At 39.9% G+C, this 21,815-nt stretch overlaps 1 protein-coding gene across 1 annotated transcript in view; it reads left to right on the forward strand.

Annotated features, from left to right (window-relative positions):
• The window catches only part of spegb (striated muscle enriched protein kinase b), a 55,225-nt gene that overhangs the window by 10,606 nt on the left and 22,804 nt on the right, over nucleotides 1-21,815 (forward strand). The window contains exons 2-11 of the mRNA XM_047370590.1: nucleotides 1,104-1,190; nucleotides 2,604-2,664; nucleotides 2,811-4,312; nucleotides 4,457-4,600; nucleotides 4,692-4,874; nucleotides 9,836-10,002; nucleotides 10,165-10,253; nucleotides 16,930-17,105; nucleotides 19,941-20,201; nucleotides 20,280-20,438. Of these exons, the coding sequence (XP_047226546.1) occupies nucleotides 1,104-1,190; nucleotides 2,604-2,664; nucleotides 2,811-4,312; nucleotides 4,457-4,600; nucleotides 4,692-4,874; nucleotides 9,836-10,002; nucleotides 10,165-10,253; nucleotides 16,930-17,105; nucleotides 19,941-20,201; nucleotides 20,280-20,438 (2,829 nt within the window). The remainder of the gene's footprint in view (nucleotides 1-1,103; nucleotides 1,191-2,603; nucleotides 2,665-2,810; nucleotides 4,313-4,456; nucleotides 4,601-4,691; nucleotides 4,875-9,835; nucleotides 10,003-10,164; nucleotides 10,254-16,929; nucleotides 17,106-19,940; nucleotides 20,202-20,279; nucleotides 20,439-21,815) is intronic.

The following is a 21,815-nucleotide window of genomic DNA, read 5'->3' on the forward strand; positions in this document are numbered from 1 at the left end:
AAAGACTCATTTTAACATTAATCACATGTTCATAAAAACATTTCAAATTTCAAACCATTTTCTTTCAAGGAAAGAACATGTATAGCAGTCGATGTTTGGAGTTCTTTACTTTGAATTTGAGAATGCAGGCAGTTTGCATTAATTTGGCATGAATCTGGAGAGTAATTTGTGCAGTGTGGATTTCAGATGTTTGCGTGTTAAAATGTACTTTCCAGAGATGCACCGTACACAGATGTACAGTGCATCACTTAGATGGAAAAATATATAAAAAGAAAGGAAGGTGTACCCTACCCCTCGCCCTGTGACGGCTGGTGTTATAGGCAGCCTGCAAGAATAAGTGGGTGTAAATGGATGGATGATGGAGGCATTATTAGATGCTTTTAAATAAACATATAAAAGTGTAGTAGCTGTTACCATTATATTTTCAGAAAACGTTTTTTTCAAGTGATTTCATGTACTCGGAAACAAACACCCCATGAAAGCCGCCTGGATGTCAGTGACTCAGTCATGCTTTCTATTTTCACTCCAGTGACTGAATCTTCTGTGCGTGTTAAAACAGAAGGCTTCAGACGATGCACACTTGTGCTCATTTAGTTTGGGTTTCTATCCACTTTAGAGAATCACTTTAGGGTGCTGACATTAAACTGAACCTTAATTTAGTCTCCAGTATTAACTTTGCACATTCTAATATTTTACAATACATTTTAACACATTAAAGTAGTTTTCTGATCATCTACTAATTCATAACTTGGCCTACTTGTAAGGTTAGTTATATACACAATATTTATGATACATGTTTCTCAGCAGGTTTCCAGACTGGATCAAGGTTTGAAACACCTCCATCTACTGGTACCCAAAACAAACAGAACAAGACCTTTTCTTTTGAGTTATTGTTCTCCTAATATTAATAAAGAAAACTGTGACAATGATGCAATAGTAAGGATGTTACTATGGCAACAATGTCCTCTCCTCATGCTGTGATTCAACTTCAGTCTTCCATGTTGCCAGAATGTTAAATTATTACATCATGGAGTCATACTGTCTTTGTACTTCTCTTTAATGTCATGTTTTGTGTTTTGTTTTTGCTGACGGTTAATTTTCAGATTCTGAAACAACTGAAGATGAAGGTGGAGACCAGTTTGAGACCAAAGAAGACCGTGGGGATGTTGAGGACCAGGCCGTTCATGCTGGTAACCAGTTTGTGGTTTTGTCTATTGTATCATGCCTGTTGTGGATTTCTTTTTGATTTGCTGTTGAGGATTATGTTGTTGCCACCACAGCCTTTATATGTATACATTCATAGTTAGACTTTTTTTCATGAGGTCTAGAAAAAGACCTCATGAAAATGACGGAGCCCAGTCAGATCCCAAGTTTCATATATCCTGATCCAAGACCTAAATTCACATTGCATCTAATTCATCACATTTTAGGTAACTTTGGATAAAATTTCTGCTAAATAAGGACAATCTTTTGTTTTTTTATTTTTTATTTTGTTTTTAAACTTGGACTGAAGGCATCAACCTTTAAGCTCTGGACTGAAAAAACAGTATACCTGTATAACCATATAAAATATATTTTCTTTTCAGTTTGATCTATTATTCAATTTTAACAGAACATTGCTGTTTTGCTCAGAAACAAAGATAATCTTAATTGATAATAAAAAGTGCAAAGTCATTTTTAGAAACCTTTTTAAAATGAATCTTTTCGTACATAGATATTGGTTTATGGTAGTGGATTCATTAGGGTTGCTGGTCATTTGTGATGTCTCACTATGAGTTTTTCAAGAATTAATCCTTGCTGTCTGCTGTGGGACATTTATTATCAACCAGGCATTAGTTCATACATGCATAAGGGAAATTTTTTCCTCTTTGACGACCCTCAACTTTATCCACCATCTAAAGGCTACCCTCCATCTTCTGTAACGCAATGAGTTTTTATGACTCCATTAAATCATATCTGCCAGATGGAGGTCACTCAGAGTTATTTTTTTCATCAGGGGTCAGAATCTGTCATGTTTTATGAGAGCAAATGGACACAGTCTGGGATCAGAACCAAAACAAATGGGACCCAACTGTAATACAAATTTATCAGACAATAATACACTGCTGGATTAAATTATACATGAGATTTGAGCATTTCTACGACCATTTTAGTCCATCGTTCAAGAAAAAAACATAATGATAATGTATGCAAAACTAAGGTTCTGATCTCAGCTTTGGTTGTAAAACATAAAGTAGGGGTGTCCTAAAATCATCTCCTAATAATAAATTAAATAAAACAATTGCTCTTTGGATATTGCTGCCTTAGATTGTCCAAGAAATCTGCAATGAATGATAGTGAGGAATAGTACAAACCTTGTTAAGGCTATTTGTGTTCAATGCCCTTGTTTAATTGGCTTAACAGGAGTGGTTGTGTAGTGATCGTTAGCGTGAGAAGTCTTTGCTGCTGTGATTATGTGGGGCAGGAGCTGAAATTTGAGGACCCACTGGATTGTTGCAGCTTTAAATTAGCGTCATTCCATTCTTAGCATGCATGGCTCATTGAGTCTGTAAAGGTGCACTGCCTAAATTACCAACATATCTGTTCTTTTACATGAGAAACAGTGATGGACAAATGTGGACAGGACAAAAGTAGAACACATGGACATGAGGATCTCTCTACCAGGCAAGCAAGAAGCACATTAAAACAGTAAAAATGCCTTGTTGTACTGAATTAATATCTCTATTTGAGCCACATTCTAAAATACACGTGCTGGCATAAAATAATATTAAACGATTTCAACAGTATTTGCATAAAATCCTTTGTTTTAGAAGCCAGCCAGAAGATTTTGCAAGAGAATCTCCTCCCCAAGTTCTTCCACCGCCATCGCCGAGGCTGGTCAAACGTGCCCCCTCTTCTCCAATGCCAAGTCGCTGTGGTTCAACCACTCCTGTCAGCTCGCGTAGGAAAACTGTTGTGCCAACTGAATACCAAGACACAGTTCCAGGGGAGTTTGAGGAAAAGACTAAGCAGGCAAAAAGTGTTTCTCCGGGAGGGGGAAAAGACTCCAGACCACAGACCCCACTGAGTGAGTCATCCCGGAAAGAGTTCACCCTCAGGCCTTCTCCAAAGCTTACAAGGGCAAGTTCAAAGGTTTTTGAGAAGGTCCGTGGCTTAGAGGAGCGAAGACGAAGTCTTGATATTCCAGAAGGTTCCACCTCAGGCAGATCCTGGGCAGGGTTCAACCGCGCTGGCTCTGTAGACTCAGACGATGGTGGAAGCCGTTTGGGCATCTCCAGAGAAAGTTCAAGAGAAGATCTAAGAGAGGCACTGAAAGAGGATGCTGCTGAACGGAGATCCATCTTTAAACAGAGAGCTGCTTCGCTAGAGGAGAAACCTCGCTACTCTCAAAAGGTTCAAGATATTGAAAACAAGTTCACGGAAGAGCTCCAGCGCATCAAAAAACTTGTTGGGAAACCTCATCTGAAAAAATCTTTCTCCACTGAACAGCTCACCCTGAAGGGGAGGCACCGCCAGCCTTTCAGAAAAATTGAACCAATTCCTCCTCAAGTCCTACAGAAACTGCAAGAAAGGGAACGCATGCAGTGGGAAAAGGAGCAGAGGGAGAAGGAACTGAGTCAACTACAAATGCAGCAACAACAGCAGGAACTGTATCAATATCAACCCCAAAAGACAATAACTGGCTCAACAGCTATAACAACAGGGAGATTTAGAGATGTCCCAGGGCCCCCAGAGTCGGTACAGTTATCAGAGCTGCCAGGGCAACGGTACATCAGGGAATTGCACAGAGTAAGTCCAGTAACAGAAATAGTTCCAAGGTCATCTTCACCAGCATTACATCAACAACAAAGGGCAAAGTCACCCAATGTCACAATGACACTGCGTAAGGTTGAACGAAGGCCCCCAAGTCCACTTGTTCAGAGAGTATCTCGAATTCAAGAATACCCACACATCCAAGAGCCCGACTCAACAGGAAAAACACCAGTTGAGGAAGCATTAAGAAAAATTGAAAACAGACCTGAAAGTCCTCTGGTACAGAAAAGGCCTGTCATTATGCAAGATCATGCTCTTCAACCTCGCCCAAAATCCCCAAGAGTAACATCCATTACTCCCACAGAGGACATGATGGAAGTGGAGGTGTCCAAACCAGTATCAAATTTAAAGGTCCCCACGATTATTGTCGAAGATGAAAGAATGGATGAGGACGTCCCTGCAAAGACAAAAGAGTCCAAGCAGATGAGTGCCAAGGAGGGAAAACCTTTGAAGACAAAAGGAAAAAACCGACGTCCTCGTCCTCTGTCTCCAGAGTTAGGTTTGTTGTGCTTCCTTCAAGAAGCTCTCTGTAGCTGATGAAGTTTCAGTTTGTTTAGGAATGAATCATATTTAATCATGTCATTTAATAATATTGTTGAGGGGGTAATAGCATCAGGTATATTTTTTTGTTGAAAATGTGCAGATTCCTCAGATGATTCTTATATGTCTGCTGGAGAAGACCCAATGGAGGCTCCCGTGTTTGAGTTTACCCTTCAGAATACTGTAGCATCTGCTGGTGCAGATGTGCTACTAAAAACCATAATTGTTGGAACCCCATCTCCGGAAGGTAACTTGTCTCGCTTTATGTTATTATAAAACTGAAAGGAATATTAGGTGGGTAAGTTGAGTTAAATGTCTTACTGTCTTGTCTATTCAAGTTACCTGGACAAAAGACAACATAGACATCACAGGCATGCTAAATTACCTGGTCAAAGTGGAGGGTGAACGACATAGTCTGCTGATAAAATCAGTTAAAACAACTGACAGTGGAAAATACAGCGTAACTGCAGTTAATCAGGTGGGAAGAGCCACCAGCAGCGCCACTCTTACAGTTAAAGCAGGTAAGATCAGATTTGTTTATATTAATGCTTGTGTTTAACTTATTGTTTTAATTCTAAAGGGGTTACTAGAATTTTTATTGTTTGGGAATTTGAACAGTTGGTATTTGCAATGTTGTAGACACTGAGGTGTCTTAGTTTGGAGAAACAAAAATTTAGAACAGACAGTTGAGCTCATTTCTTGTTGGACTGGAAGACACTACTTAAGTAGATTTGTTTAAAATCAAACAAGTCTATCCTCAGAAATGTCTTATACCAGCACCACACAATGCTCTTTTGGGCATAAGATGGTGTAGGGAGACACGATGCCATGGGAAAATAATGCTTTCAAATTGTGTTACTGCACATTCAATATTGTAGCATACATGAACAGAAGGTAGGCCAGGCTGTTATAGATACTGTATTTTTGGACATACTGAAACTTTCTGCTACAGTTCTTTCATGCCATGTATACTAAACATGTGCATCACTGCTACAGAATTGACGCACCTGCGACTCACATATTGTAATGTTACTCTTTGCACATCAGCATGCAGCTTGAAACTGAAAGGGAAGCTGACAGCTTGTCCTACTTTATGATTAACTGGTCTAAGAATAATATGATCACTTGGGGCACTCATAGAGTATTTCATTGACTTCCCTGATGGCCTGTTAATCCTTAATTCTGAAAAAACAACCCCAACATGATTCCTTCACAACAAAAGATGCTCCCCCATCCTGATTCAGCAGAAATTGCACAGCTTTGATCCAAATATACATACACTATTCAGTTGTGAAGAAAATTGCAATACATCTTCAGTCCAGAAGATTGTGTTACTTCTTTTCTCCCATTAAAAGACTTTTAGCCAATAAATATTTTTTTTTGTTTCAACTGATTAAAAATAGTGATGATGAGCAGCTTTAGAGTTATAGAGTTGATTAATTCCTTCCATTATTCCTTAAGTTGCTCTAGATCCATAAACATTAAAAGTTTAAATCATTATTTTACATTTCATTTTTTTACCAACCTGCATCTGGCCAGAGCCGTTGCTTTACAACTGCCTGATTCCTTTACAATAACTACTAAACACTGAATAACACTTGTTTTTCGTTTATTATTATAATATTCAGGTAAACACATATCAGACATCTACAGATGAAACACAAAAATATTTTTAGTAAAAATCGTATTTATTAGAGTAAGAAAAGCAGATAATCAGTCCAGAAATACAGATAATTGAAAGCTCGACTGTCTAACCATAAGCAAATATTTATATAAAGTAGAAGATGCAGGACACAAGGGTATAGAGGATCATGGAGCTTTTGGGAAACTTCATCTAAACCTATAACTGAGGTCTCTCCTCCTGCAAAACTGTCTGCATAAAACCTTGAAAATGAAAAGTAAGAAGGAGTTCACACTCCACTAAGTTAGGTATACATGAAAAGCCAATGCTTTATATTCGCTTTCAGCTGCCACAAACAGATAACAGGTAGCAGGAAATCTAAGAGTGCTGGGCCCAGATCAGGCAGCAGTTAGTGGGAAAGACCCAGTCCAACTGCCTGGCTAGCTTAATTTAGTCAGACCAACCCGTAAGCAGGTCGCTGCAGCTCCGACAACTCCGAAAGAACATTTCAAAGTAGGCTTATTCTAGATTAACTGAATCCGAGTGGAAGTTTTGAGGTCTACTCTATTTTGTTATATATATATATATATATATTTTTTGCGGCACTAGAGGCCTTTATTTTCAATTTCTTCGACAGTAGGTAGACAGGAAAGAGGGCAACAAAGTGGGAGACATTTGGCAAAGGTTGCCAGGCCTGGGACTCGAACTCGGGCTGCCTAGCTGCATGTATATGGTCGTGCGCTTAACCCCTACACCACCAACGCCGCGCCCGAGGTCTACTCTTTTGCTTAAAAACATCCTACTTTTGTGAAAACTAATGGTATAAAAACGATAAATTTGTATACTCACCGCTGCCATTACTGCTGCTAGTGGCACAATGCTCCACACATCCCCACTTCTTAACAATCCTGGGGAGATCTGGAAAGTCCTCAGACCAGGAGCTTTATCTGTGAAAGTAAGGCCCCGGGACAATAAAATTACCCAGGTGAAATTGGATCGAAATGCACCCTGGGCTTTCAAAAGGCGTCTCACAAGCAATGGAAAAGGTGGCTGGCTCCACGTAGGATTGGTTCTCCTCCTATCTGTCACATAGAACGTTCTGCCTCAGATCAGACAAGTTCCTACACTCTGCTCCTCTGACTCGTGGGTCACACAAAGGTCAGGTCTGGGCCCATTATTGTTTTCATTTTACATTAATCAGTTAGCTGGCATTATTTGGGCATTTTCTGATATTTCTTATAATATCTACGCAGATGACAGTCAGCTGTTTGTATCTTTTCCACCTCACCAGCTGGATTGGCTGTCCACCCTCGTGCAGTGTTTATCTTGGGTCAGTGACTGGCTCAAAAGCAATTTTCTGGTTTTAAACACGATAGGACAGAAGCCTTGATAATTGCTCCATACTAAAATCAATTATACAGTTGCTACTTTTTGCCTAGCAACCAAACCTACAGTAAGAAATCTAGGAGTTATATTTGACACTTCATTAGGCTTTGATTTGCACATTCAATCCACTTCTCGTTCCTGTTTCTTTCATTTAAGAAATATTTCTAAAATACTTGCCATGGATCTAGAAAACATTTTTCATGCATTCAGGTCATCCAGTTTAGACTATTGTAACGCCCTTGTTATAAGCCTGGACAGATCTTCAATTCTACGCCTCCAAGCTATTCAGAACACAGCAGCCAGAGTTCTTATGCAATCCAGTAAATTATCTCTCATCACCCCAGTCTTATACTCCTTACACTGGCTCCCAATGGATTTTAGAATTTGTTTTGAAATTCTTGTCCTCACCTACAGCACTCTAAATGGCAAGGCCCCTGACTATTTGTGTCAGCTTTTAACTAAACACTCTGCTCCTCGTAGCCTTCAATCACAAGCCCAAAATCTCCTAAATGTTCACCGTACAAGGCTGAAAAGCAAGGAGGACAAGACCTTTCTGCCTGTGGAACAGTTCACCACCACAGCGAAGCAGTGCTTTGTGACTTTGTTTTTGTGTAAGGCACTTTCTAAACTTTACTTACCACAGTTTGAACTCTAAAGATCCAACTTAACTTCCTTAATTTGTAAAAAAAAACAAACTGTGTAGACCATTTTTCATTTAACAAATGAAAGCAAAATCCTAAACTATTTTAAAAGAAAACATTTGTACATAAGAGCTGTTTTCAGTCTGTGTTGTTGACTTTATAAAAATCAATTTTTCTGGACTTTGTCTTCCCACACTGGCATTGTGTTTCTCTGCTGCTCCCTCATCGTCATCTCCCTAAACAAAATGAGTGTGCATGTGTTTGTGTTTGCGTGAGCCATGTACTCCAGCTGAATTCCCACACTTATAGTTACCATAGAAACTACAAGGTGAAACTGAACCTATAAATTGCCCAGTGAGTCTCAGTAGCTGCACTCACTATGAATTCACTATTGTTTTGATCCAACCCCATTTTCCATTTCAGATGGTAAAAAGGGTGGGTTGAGGAGGGCACACATAGCTTGGAAACCCTTTGGACTCTTGTGTTCTCACTGAACTGTGCAAAAAGCAGAATAACACATGTTTACTGAGACAAAATAAAAAGCAGCAACCCTAATATGTTGCTGAAGCGCAGTTATTATCGTCCTCCTGGATAGCTCAAAATAAACTGATCTGTTTGAAAACAGGCAAGTATGACTTTTGTTAGCAAAGCTTCATATAGCATAAAAAGCTGCAAAAGATTTTTAGAAAATGTTAGAGAAATGAATGAAAAAAAAGAGCTTTGACAGTCATTCATCCAAAGGACACATTGTGTGATCCAAACTTTAGTTTATTCAGTTTATTTAAGATCCAAGTTTTCTACTGATCGCCAGAAGAGTTCACCTGGATTTGAAGAGTTTTCTTTAGTCAGTCAGTCAGTCATTTTCTACCGCTTATTCCATAGTGGGTCATGGGGGAGCTGGTGCCAATCTCCAGCAGCCTATGGGCGAGAGGCAGGGTACACCCTGGACAGGAGTTTTCTTTAGTACCAATCATAATTTTCACAGTGGGACTGTTTATGTGAGGCTAAATTTCTACTCTTTCAAACAGACTGGTGCTGTTCGCTGCCCCTACCAAAGGTGGGAATCACCATAAATGAAGTATTTAACTAAAGCTGACCTAATGATCATGTATATTTTATATTTTAAAATGTCCTCAAAGGTAGATTTTGACACTAGGAATCACCATGTTCAGGCCCCCACCTTTGCCTGCCACCTGCATGGCAAAGGACCCTGGTGTTTGTTAGGCTTGTTCCCATTGTGGCTTGGACTACCCCAGGGCTGCCCCCCATCCCATTTGTGGTGTTTATGGACAGGACCTAAGGTGTAGTCATGGAGGAGTGCCTATCTGGTTTGGGAACCTCTGCCTCTCATCTTTGCTTTTTGCAGATGATGTGGTTCAGTTGGTGTTTTCAAGTCATGACCCTCAGCAGAGAGGTTTACAGCCAGGTATTAAGTGTCCAGGACCTGGGTCTGCTCCTCTAACTGTGAGGCCACAGTTGTCAACCAGCTACTTCGCCTCCGTATTGTGAGGAGTCAGTGGGCATTGGTACAGGGTACGTCCTGGATGGCTCCCACTAAAAAGAGACCCCTGGGAAGACCCAAAACCAGCTGGAGGGACTAAATATACCTTCTGGACTGGGAACATTTTGGGATTACCCAGAATGAGCCTGGGGGGGAAAAGAGATGTCCAGGTTTCTCTCCATGACATTTAACTTATGCAATACAATCCCGAATAAGCAGAAGACAATGCATGGATGGATGGATGGATGGATGGATGGATGGATGGAAATTTTCTCAGGTTTATTATCTAATTATTTACGTTTAACATTTTTTACATAACATTCTTTATTTTAGACTCTGTTCAGGAGCCAAAAGGAAGTCTGGGTCTGCCTATGGAAATCAGCAGCCCAATAACATCTGATGAAGAGTATCTAAGTCCTTTGGAGGAAGTTATGGACTTTGGAGTTCAAGAGCCAAGACAAACTATTGACGCAAGATTCAGAGAACCTCCTGCTTTTCTGGTCAGACCATAAAGGACAGATTGAACTCAGGCTAATTAACTTTAAATGTTAAAGTTTTTTATCATTTACATTTAACAGCATGTTGGAAAACTCTTGTATAAAATGTAGCATAGGAATGTGTAACAAATCTTGTATTTTATGTATTTATTACATTTCAAACAGGCAACAATGACAAATCAAGCTGTCACTGAAGGACAGGAAGTCACCATGTCTGTTCGAATTACAGGACAACCCAAACCCATGCTTTATTGGTAGGTTCCTACAGGACATCACATTACTCATTATCTCTGGTTGCACAAGAAATCTTCAACCAAAAGCAGATTCACATGAGTTTGTTAATCAAGTTTGTTTTGCTTAAAAAGGCAATGTTTTCTAGGCTTAACAGTCTCGGGGTTGGGAGAAATGTTAAACAGAATGTTAACTGTTAAGATGCTAATTACCCAGAAACACAGTTCTTATAATACACTAGTTCAGACTTCAATCTGGAGTTACAATACTGAGTCATTCCCTCCAAAAGACGGAATTATTTTGTTTGTCTCTGCACTGTGCAATATTTCTAGACATGTTCTGGTATAATTTATGTTTGTTACAAACGACAACTCCAACTTTTATTGATAACTCTGAATTTCTGAGTATCAAGAAATCCCTCAAAAGGACCATAAAGCCGATAAAAAAATTTTTTGGTCTGTGTTTGGTTAATTAACTATGGCCATATTGACATGAAAGTACATCCTCTTTTAGCTCTAGAGTTTTAACGTATAACTGATCAAACCTCTTCTGGATTCTAAATTCTTTTAATATAATTTCAAGTGAATTAAAACATTGTCATTATTTAGAACGAAGATAAAGGCAAAAGTTATTTTTGAAAAACTAAGTGTGCCCCATGATTTACCAGCTTCCAGGCCCGTCTCTGCAGCAATAACTTTCAGCTGTTGTTTTTTGTCATACTTTATCAGGCTCTCATCGATGTGGTGGGATTTTGGTCCCCCTTCTTTTCAATGTTGCTTCAGTTCGCTGAGTTTTCAGCTCTCCTCAGCATTTCAGTCAGGCAGAGGTCTGGTTGGCGGTTGGTGGGATGTGCTTGGCCAGGCGCGGTTGGCCTGCCTGACCCGGTTAACCGGCTGGTGCATGTTTCCCTCTCATGAACTGATGGGGCGGGGGGGGGGTGGGGGGGTGCTGGCGCTGGCCAAATGGTTGGGCGGGCTTGGCAGTGTGCTGCTCTGCTTGCTATTAGCTCTGGAGGGGGGTTGAGGCGGCGGGCTAGAGTGTTGTTGTTTGTCTTTCTGTTGGGTGCGTGGGTGTGAGTGTTTTTATGTGTACGCATGAGGGTGGGAATGTGTGATTGTGACTGTGTGTGCCTGTTTCTTGTGGGCTGCTCCCTCTCCTGGATCAGTTAGGCCCCGCCATCAAATGCGGGGCCTATTTCTTCTCTGCCACACTACCCACCGGTGGTTGGTGTCTCTGCCCACCGGTGTACTTGTGGTTCATGGTATCGGTGCTTTGGTGTGTGCTGGCTCACTCCCGGTGGCTGCTTGCCAGGGCCTGGACCCCTGGGCTCTCTCGGGCCTCTGCTTGGGGTGTGATATGTGAAGTCAAGTCAAGTTTATTTATATAGCGCTTTTCAGCAACAGAGCACTCAAGGCGCTGTACATAAGGAAAAACATTACAATGAGACAGAAAATCAAACAACAGACCTAATTAAAAAAAATATAAAGAGAATAGAATGATGGATAAGAAAACGAGAGGAAAATAGGACTGAAAACTTAACTAATAATGTTTAGAAAACACATTGAAAGGCCACTCTAAACAAATAAGTTTTTTCTTTCTTGATTTAAAGCATATTAGGGTTTCGGCGCTTTTACAGTTTTCTGTGAGTTTATTCCAGATTAGTGGAGTATAAGAACTAAAAGCGCTTCTCCATGTTTGGTTCTGGTTCTGGTTCTGCAGAGTAGATTTGAGCCAGAAGACCTGAGAGGTCTGGGTGGTTGATCCACTAACAACAAGTCTGTAATGTATTTTGGTGCTAAGCCATTCAGTGATTTATAGACTAACAGAAATATTTTAAAGTCTGTTCTCTGAGCTACAGGGAGACAGTGTAGGGACTTTAGAACCTGGGTGATGTGCTCCACTTTCTTAGTTCTAGTGAGGACGTGGGCAGCAGCGTTCTGGATCAACTGCAGCTGTCTGATCAACTTTTTAGGCAGACCTGTGAAGACACCGTTGCAGTAATCAATTCTACTAAAGATGAACGCATGCATTAGTTTTTCAAGGTCCTGCTGAGACATTAGTCCTTTAATCCTGGAGATGTTCTTTAGGTGATAGAAGGCCGACCTTGTTACTGTCTTTATGTTCCTCTGAAGGTTCAGGTCTGAGTCCATCACTACACCCAGGTTTTGAGCCTGACTGGTGGTTTCTAGCTGTATTAACTGAAGCTGTGTGCTAACTTTTAAACGCTCTTCCTTTGGTCCAAAGATTATTGCTTCAGTTTTGTTTTGATTCAGCTGAAGAAAATTTAGGCCCATCCAAGCATTGATTTCTTCTAAGCATTTACCCAGCGCTTGAATGGGTTCATGGTCACCTGGTGACATCGTAACGTATAGCTGTGTGTCGTCTGCATAGTTATGATAACTTATGTTGTTGTTTATTAAAATATGAGTTAGGGGGAGCATGTAGATATTGAATAGGTGGGGCCCTGAGATGGACCCTGGGGGAACACCACATGTGATTTTTGTGGTCTCTGATGTAAAGTTACCTACTGACACAAAAATGTCCCTGTCTTTCAAGTAGGATTTAAACCAGTTGAGTGCTGTACCAGAAAGGCCGACCCAGTTTCCCAGGCGCTCTAATAAAATGGAGTGATCAACAGTGTCGAATGCTGCACTAAGGTCCAATAATACCAGCACTGTGGTTCTTCCACAGTCTGCATTTATACGGATGTCATTGAACACCTTGACAAGAGCAGTCTCTGTACTGTGGTGAGCAGGAAGCCTGACTGGAAAACTTCGAAGCAGTTGGTCGTTGTTAGGAAGTTGTTTAACAGCTGAAACACAGCTTATTCCAATAATCTTACTGATGAAGGGGAGGTTTGAGATACGCCTGTAGTTCTGTAGTAGCAGCTTGTCCAATATGCTCTTTTTCAATAGAGGTTTGATAATTCCTGTTTTCAGGGCCTGGGGTAAAAGATCGAGACAGCAGGAAGAAGAGCTTAGTTGCTGTACGATTTCTTCTAATTTATGTAGTTTATTCGGTGAAATTGGGAAATTTTGTCAAAATCAGTTCTAGTTGGAGACAACATTGGTACTGGAGTTGATGTGGATGACTGCCCCTCTGATCTTTTGGGTTTTTTCAGTAAAGAATTTAGCGAATTCATTGCAGGCCCTGGTAGAGTGGAGTTCAGATGCTACAGTTACAGGAGGGTTTGTTAACCTGTCAACCGTGGCAAATAATGCACGAGTATTGTTAATGTTTTTGCTGATGATCTCAGAAAAGAAAGATTCCCTTGCATTTTTCAGTTGTAGGTTATATCTGTATAGTCTCTCTTTATAGATAATACAGTGAACCTGGAGTCCAGTCTTTCTCCACCTGCGTTCAGCTTTTCGACACTCCTTTTTTTCTCTTCTGACTGGTGGAGCACTTCTCCATGGAGACATTTTCTTCCCAGAAATGACTTTCACTTTAATTGGAGCAATTGAATCAATGATGTCTGAGATTTTAGAATGAAAGTTATCTACCAGCTCATCTACAGTGTTACAGGGCAAAGTGGAGGTAGAAGAGTTGTTAGAATTATGAGTATTGGTTGATTAATCTTTATCAGTATTTATAATTAAAAATCATAATTTGACAAAATTAATTTCTTAACCAAAATCCTCATTTATGAATCGAGACCAGAGATGTTTCTGGTGTTGTAATTGTGGCTCAACACCTTTGATTGTTACAACCGTTAAATACTCAGTAATAATTGATAACTATTACCAGAGATGTCACTGTTTAATCAACCGTTTCTGCTGAAACGTGTGGAACTTTTAACCTTATCTTGACTGACAAATTACTCTTGCACAAAATAAACACAGAAATGCCTTCTGTTTATCTATGTGAACATTTATTAAATCACATCCCTAATACAATCCGTTGTTCCGATTTAATAATCCTCACCTAATCCAACATGCAAAATTCTACACAAAAGGGGTAAAATATCTAACTAAACAAAAATAAAGCAAAACAGCAGTGGGTGCGTATGGGATCAAACCAGCAGTTATGGCAGTTATGGGGGGGGTGTTGAACGGCGAAGATGTCAGAGCCATTTCGGTCCCGCTCTTAAGAGCTCCTTTCATGTTATCAGAATCCAGTAGAGCAAAAAGCGGGCTCAGTGGGGAGATGTGAGAGTTCTGTGTGGTCTGGGTCGGGGTCTGGGGTCAGGGGGGTTTAATGGGGGGATCTGTCTGGGTCTGGGTTTGGGGGGATGGGGGTATAATGGGGGGGTCCACTTCTCCTGTGGATTTTGGCGGGGAGACCTTTTGTGATGACCTCTCTTTCTCAGCCAACTGGCCGGTTGTTTCTGCTGGAGCTGTTTGAAGCAGCGTTATCATTGTTTTTGATACTCCATGTTCTCTGCTGAAGGTCGAAGCTGCTGGAGGATTATTTACTGAATAGAAGACATTAGATGTGAGACGTCTGGTTCCTGGCTTGTTCAAGCAGAAACCATCTTGCTTGAAGAGTTGTCTTTTTTCCCATAAAATATTAAAGTTGTTGATGAAGTTCACAGGTGTGGTGGCACATGTTTTTTTCAACCACTTATTAATCATCAGAAGTCTCGAAAAAATCTCTTCTCCACAGAAATCGGTGCAAAGGGTCCGCTGAGAAACACCTTGATATCGAGACCTCCAACAATATTCAGAAGACGAGTGAAATCCTCCTTCAATCCTTCTGATTTTTTCTTAGCCACATCATCCATGGGTCCACAGTGTATAATAAGGTTTTCTAGAGACGGGCGCTTTTCTGTGATTGCAAGAATATTCTCTGAGATATCAGAGACCACATTACTGGTATCAATCATAACTTCTGTGTTTTTCTTGCTGCAGAAGTTTTTAATCCCATCCACAGCTGTGTTGCCCACTATTAGGGTTCTTGGTCCGTTGGGGCGATTTTCTCTGGCAATTTAGGAGAAGACTGTTTAGAATGAAGGTTGTTCTCAAACCTTTTATTGTTCTCAGAAGAAGGATCATTTTCCTGGTTTTCATTCTGTAGTGGGGCAAATCTGTTTTGGAGGAGAACTCCATTATTTCCAGCTGTCTCACTCCTATCAGTTGTTGTGACAGCAGCTCGCAGTCGAAGTCTCCTTTTCCCAGGGGAAACGGGGGCATTTATCTGTAATTCTGGCCATTCTAATTTATTTAATTGCTGAGATCTTCCAGTGAGTCCTCCACCTTGATTTATTGTGTCTGAGCAGGCAGAGAGGCGAAAGTAGAAAAAAAGAGACCCGGCGTCTCGGCTCTACTTTGCACACTCCTTTCCAGAGGACATTGTTCCAGAAGTTTTGTGCCTAATGCAAATGCAGCTTTAAAAACCTAAGTTCTGCTGCCACACGTATTTTAAGGAAAGAAGGCTTTTCCTTCAACCCTTCCAACCCATACTTGTTCAGTCTTTTCCTAACTATCATGTCATAAACTTTGTTCTTTAACTGCTAATGGAGTTCTGTAGAGTCTGAGATCGAGCCCATGGGTTCTTTGGTCAGTCCTCTGAGATTCACGCTCTGACCTTTTGGGCTGAATCTGCAGCTGTCGGAAATGTTTCACACATGGGAACAATCTTTCTCTCTGTGATGCACTTTAGATTGTTTGGAGATGTCCATATATCCATTCCCAGATTTATTGGTGGCAGTAGTTGCTTTGCTAAGATCATTGCTGATGTCTTCCTGCCCTGGCATTGTAGTAACACACACCTACATGTTCAGTCAATAAGTGCATCTGGCTGGCAGATCAGTAGCTAAAAGTTTCCACCTTAAAATAGAAGCAGACAGGGTGTACTATGATTTTCAGTCATGTTGTTGCCAAGTAATGCCAGTGTGAATCAGTTGTGTGTTTTGCTTCACTTGTAGTCCGTTTAAATTTATTTTGGAACCTGGTAAAAATCTGATTCAATTTAATTCTGTTTTATTTATATAGCGCCAATTCACAACACGTCGTCCTTCCAGTTGTATTATGTTCTAATATCAAAAAGGGTGTACTTTCTTTGTAATCGAACTGACAGTAATGTAAAGTTTTATGAAACAGCATTAACCACTTTAACATTTTGATATTGGGACTTTGACGTGGCTTAAATCTGCATTGGAAGTTGCCTCTGACCAGCTGTTAGCTGCTGTGTGTTGTGTGCAAATCATTTTTGAGCAACACCCTCAGTAACCCTAGTTATTTCATGATCACATTAGCTGTTTTTATGATGTTTTTAATGCATTTCATGCACAGCAATGCCTCATAGAGAAACATTACAAATTAATATTTGATAATTGTGTTAAAAGGTAGAAAGATGAAAGGCATTTTTTTATTTCTCTAAAGTCTAAATGAAAAAAAAAAGTTCATTCCAAATAAAAATATTGACACTAAAGAGATAATGAGACACGTTCTGGTCTTTTTCCCCTAGCATTATGTAATAATTAGTGTTGTCATATTTTTAACATGTAACATCAGCTCTGTCCTCAAAGTAGACAGAACAGGCTGAATCATTCACGTAGGTTCTGTAGAAGAGTTCACTGCAAATTTTTAAACCACAATAGCAGAAAATAAAGAAGTGACAAATGAATGCCACCCACCACATAACTGTCAAACCCCATATCAGAAAATATAAGAAGCTTGTTTTTCCTGTTGATGCTTTTAATAAAACAGCTCTGAGCTTTAAACTGTGGGTTTGTTCCATTTGTTAACTCTTTGTCAGGCTGAGGGACAGAGTCACGGTGAAAACAGATGCCCGTCACATCGTACGGGAGACCTCAGACGGCACCTTTGCGATGACGATCAGGTCTGCAGTGAGATCTGACTCTGGAGTTTACACGTGTCGGATCATTAATGAGTATGGGACGAAGCAGTGTGACGCAAGACTGGATATTAAAGGTGTGCTTGATGTTTTCTGTCTTTATTTCTTTCATGTAAAAACGAGTCAGACTCTCAGACGTTAAGTAGAGGAAGATAGGTTTCATGATTTTTGGTTTTTGAAATGTTTCCATGGTTTCAGTGGTTTACTGAATAATAATTAAAATAATTTAATACCTTTGAAATGCTTGGAATGAACTTGTAGAATCCTGACTTATGGTAACCCATTCTTGTCTTCTTAATGCTTAGAGTTATTCCCAGTTTATTCGCTTCTGTCTCTGTCAGGTTTTAGAGAACGAACTAAAAGTTCTAAATGGCGTTCTAATCTGAGGAATTTGCTGACCACAGGTCCAGTAATTTAATGTTCTGGGCCTGTATTCACAAAGACTCCTAAGACTAAAAGTAGCTCCTAGTGACGTCATTCTAAGAAAAATCTTTTTCTTAGAATTTTCCCTCGGTATGATAAAAGATATTCATGAAGCATCTTCAGAGAGCTCCTAACGCGAGGAGATGTTAAGCATAGTGAGGACTTTTAGTGAGCCTAAGAGTGTCTGAAGCAGAGAAGATGGAGGAAAGACAGAGAGAAAGGAGAGATATTATCCTACAATGAACAACAGTGAATGAATAAAATGCTACCGGCTCCATGGTGCAGGGATCCACCTCCTAAACAGTCGAGTTAATGAGAACAGAAACTTCTAGAACAATCATACAATTATTAATATAGAGAAAAGATTAATTTCATAATATAGGGCAAAATTAAATAGTTTCAGCAGCAGGACATTTTAAAGGTCAACCTCTAGTAAGGTAATATTAGGAAGGATAAAAAAATAATAGAAACAATAATAAATAACCATGAATAAAAAGTGAACAAAGTTACAAACAATATTGTACAAAATTATTTAAATATTTACAGACTGTCAAATGCTTCAAAAAATAAATTCAAAAATTGGAAAAACTTGAAAAAAAATATATACAGTATACATAAATACAAACTCTTGATGAGATACAGTACAATAATCTGATGACTATATCCATAGCAGGAAGATGTAAATGAGATGAATCAGTATCTGCTGTATTGTTCATGATGATGTCAGCAGCCTCAGTCTAAATGGTCATCTCCAACGTCTGTGGAGAAGTTCTCTGGTGCTGCTATCTCCTCTGTAGCTTCTGAATACAGCAGGAACCAGAGCTGCTCACATTCCAGACTGGTGCTGAAAGCAGAGGGAACAACACATTGATCTGCTGGGAATGTCTGTTGGTTCCCATCATGATCCCAGGACTAAATCTACCTTTCAACACTCCTCTTTTCTCCTCCACCAGCAGGCTCTGCTCCTCTGTTCTCTTTGCTTCTCCCCACCTTTTTTCTCTGTTTTCTTTTGGTCATTTTACCAAACTAAACCTCATTAAACAAGAAGGAGATCACAGTAAAATGCTGAATTGTAATATTAATATCAAATAAATTAATATGAAATAGATGCAGTATGAAAACGACCAACATAGTGAGTAAACATAATAATAAGCAAATCAAAATAATCATGAGCATGTAAATAAACTACATTCACACATGTTGATGCTGTGGGACAATTAATTTAATTCTGCTAATTGTTATCATGAGTCTAAATTCTATCCTCGGTTAATTTTTCTCCACTGATTACTAGGAGCGCATTTGTTTTGTTTTGTTTTTTTTCTTTTAATAACCAATCACAGCTCTTAGAAGGCGGCGTCACACCTAGCAATGGGGTCAACCAGACCTCCTCACTAAGATAGGAATCTGTTGTCTCCTTAGAGTCGCTCTCAGCAGAGAACTGAATCACTCTGAAGCTAGGAGTCCTTGCCAAGAATTTTTAGGCTAAGATATGAGCTCTCTGAGAATCTTTGTGAACACAGGCCCAGATCTTTAAACCAGATCATTATCATACTAGCACGGTGCTCCATAATGCTGGAAAATCCACAGATCATCACCATGGTGTTGGAAGAAGTTACTCTTGGAGCATGCTTTCAGCACACTCCTCATCCAGGGCAGAGTTATTCAGCTGAATTGGGAGGAAACCCACTATCTTGGGTGGGATCAACACCACACTGGGTTGGATCAGCATGCTTCACTGTTAGCTCCAAAACGGAGAGCATAGTAGCTCTCAGCCTTTCTTCTCCAGATGTCCTATAAAATCAAAAGGAGAATTCATCCGAAAAAATCTCTTTGTGCCAGTCTTCTGCTGTCAATCCTTACACTTCCAGTAGAATTTCAGTCTGTCCTTTAGATTTTTCTTGGAGCGAAGTGTGTTCTTTGTTGTCCTCCTTGTTTGCAACTGTTGCCAATACTGAAAAAGCTCTGCATTGGTGGCCTCGCCATTCTGTAGGACCCTCAGGAGGAGATGCTCCAAGAGCTTTCTCGACTCTCGAAGCTTGAAGATATTAATGATCCAGAAGGCTGCTTTCAAATGCAATATTCCCAGCAGTAGTTTCCTGCTTGTGAAGCCGTTTTAATGGAGATAATGGAGTAATATTGGCCATGGTGTTTTCATATTATAGTTCTCTTTTTATCCTATTTTTATTGTATTTGTTGATTTTATGGCTGTCTTCCGAATTTATTGGTTTGTATTTACCTTTAGGTGAAGCACTTTGGTTAAAATTGTGTTGTTAAATGTGTTATATAACTAAAAAAATTGCATTGTTATTGACTGCAGCTTTTCTTTGAAGGTAACAATGATTTCAGTCTCTTCTTTTACAACGATCAGTCAGATCATTAGATTGATTTCAGTTATTTCAGCGGACCTGTTCTGATATGTACTGATATGAAGTTAGCTCATCAGTTTTTGCATTAAGTTCAGTAACTATTCTTGTTTTATTCATGTTCAGCTCCACCAGTTGAGCTGAGTCTGTCCGTCATCCGCCCGCTGAGGGACATCACAGCGAAGGCCGGAGAGACAGTGTTATTTGAGTGTCACGTCATTGGACCGAACGACACTGATGTGGACTGGCTCGCGGATGGGAAACTGATCCAGCCCGCCTTGCTGAACTGTAAGATGCACTTCGATGGGAGGAAGTGCAGACTGCTGCTCAATTCTGTGCACGAGGACGACAGCGGGACGTACATGTGCAAGCTTAGCACAGCTAAAGGTGGGGATCAAAGAATATTAATCACAAAATGGTCGATGCTGAAAAAAGCAATTGCTGTTATTGTGTTTTCACTTTTAGAGGAAGTAACATCAAGTGGGAAACTCAAAGTCGTTCCGTCACTGGAGCCTCTGTTCACTCGGAAGCTGGATGTTCTGGAAGTGATTGAGGGTCGGAACGCTCGGTTTGACTGCAAAGTCAGCGGGACCCCGCCTCCTAAAGTCATCTGGAGCCACTTTGGTACAACTAAACTACATCCCACCAGTAAAAACTACAAGGATGTGAAATATTATTAACCCGGTGCAGATTTCTTCTGTGTCACTTTTATGTTACACCTAAATGTTTCAGATCATTAAACAAACTTTAATATCTGACAAAGATATCCCAGGTAAACACAAAATGCAATTTTTAGATAATGATTTCATTTAAATCCTGAAATAACCATGATTTACCACATTTTAGCTGAGTTCATTTTTATTAGCCACAATGATTACTGCCAAGACTGCAGAGTCAAAAGGTCATTTAAGTCACCTAAATATAACCTGTTGGACAACATGAAGTAGGCTAAACAACCCCAAAAAAGCAACACATCATGCCCTAAGTTAAAGAACTTTGAGAACAAATGAGAAATAAAGTAACTGACATCTCTCAGTCTGGAAAAGTTTACTAAGTCAAGAGCCATGATGACTCAACTGTTTCAACTGGTTCAGAAAAAAATCTGTGTTCACTTGTGTGAGTAAACACCAATAAACGTCTTCTCAGGTTGAAATGCACAAGGTCTCCTCGCCTGCTCAACTCTGTTTCTGTCCTCTTTACAGTTAAAATAGGCAAAAAAGACCAGACAGGCATTTTGAGGCTTTCAGTGTTTAAAGGGATGTTGAGTAACAGGTTTTTGTTGACCTTATTTTGGAAATCTTGATCTGTACACCTGGAAGCCACTTGATTTGGATAAAAAAAAGAAGAAAACAGTCTCTTCTCATATGCCTTAGGTGGTATTTTTACTCACATCTCCTTGGGGTCACCAAAATTGTTGAGTTAAAAATAAACTGTGTGTTCGTTTATGTAAGTACAGTAATAAAAACTACTTCTCTGTGTGGAGACTTAATTGGAGGCTTTGGGTTTGGTTGCACAAGGTAGTTTGTTGTCATATGAGGCTCAGAGCCTGAGTCAGAGTAAGCATCTATCAAAATGCATCAGTATTCTGCGTCACGCAATGCAGCTGGGTGCTGTTTTGGCCTCTATGGTAAAATATTCCCCCCACCCCAAAGACAGTCTTTTTCACCCTAACTCAGAAAATTCAAAAACTCATAAAAGGGCTCCATGGGAGATTTCCAAGGCCAAAACCACTGCTGACTCATCTCACAAAAGACATCGAGCCTTAAACAGGCTGGAAAACCCTCCAATGTGAATTAAAACAACAGTAATTTTTGTATTAACTTGTCTGATATAAAATTTGCTTGATGATATGAAACATTTAAGTGTAACAAAAAAAGCAGAAACAGAAGAAATCTGTAAGGAGGTGAATTCTTGTTCATGGCATTGTACATCACAGCCTTCTGTTATCTTTCCAACTCTCTCTGTGTTCTCTTGTATAAATAAGTGTTGCCTTTTCTCTGC

The sequence above is a fragment of the Girardinichthys multiradiatus genome, chromosome 7 (assembly GCF_021462225.1).
Source record: "Girardinichthys multiradiatus isolate DD_20200921_A chromosome 7, DD_fGirMul_XY1, whole genome shotgun sequence".
Classification (NCBI taxonomy): Eukaryota; Metazoa; Chordata; class Actinopteri; order Cyprinodontiformes; family Goodeidae; genus Girardinichthys; species Girardinichthys multiradiatus.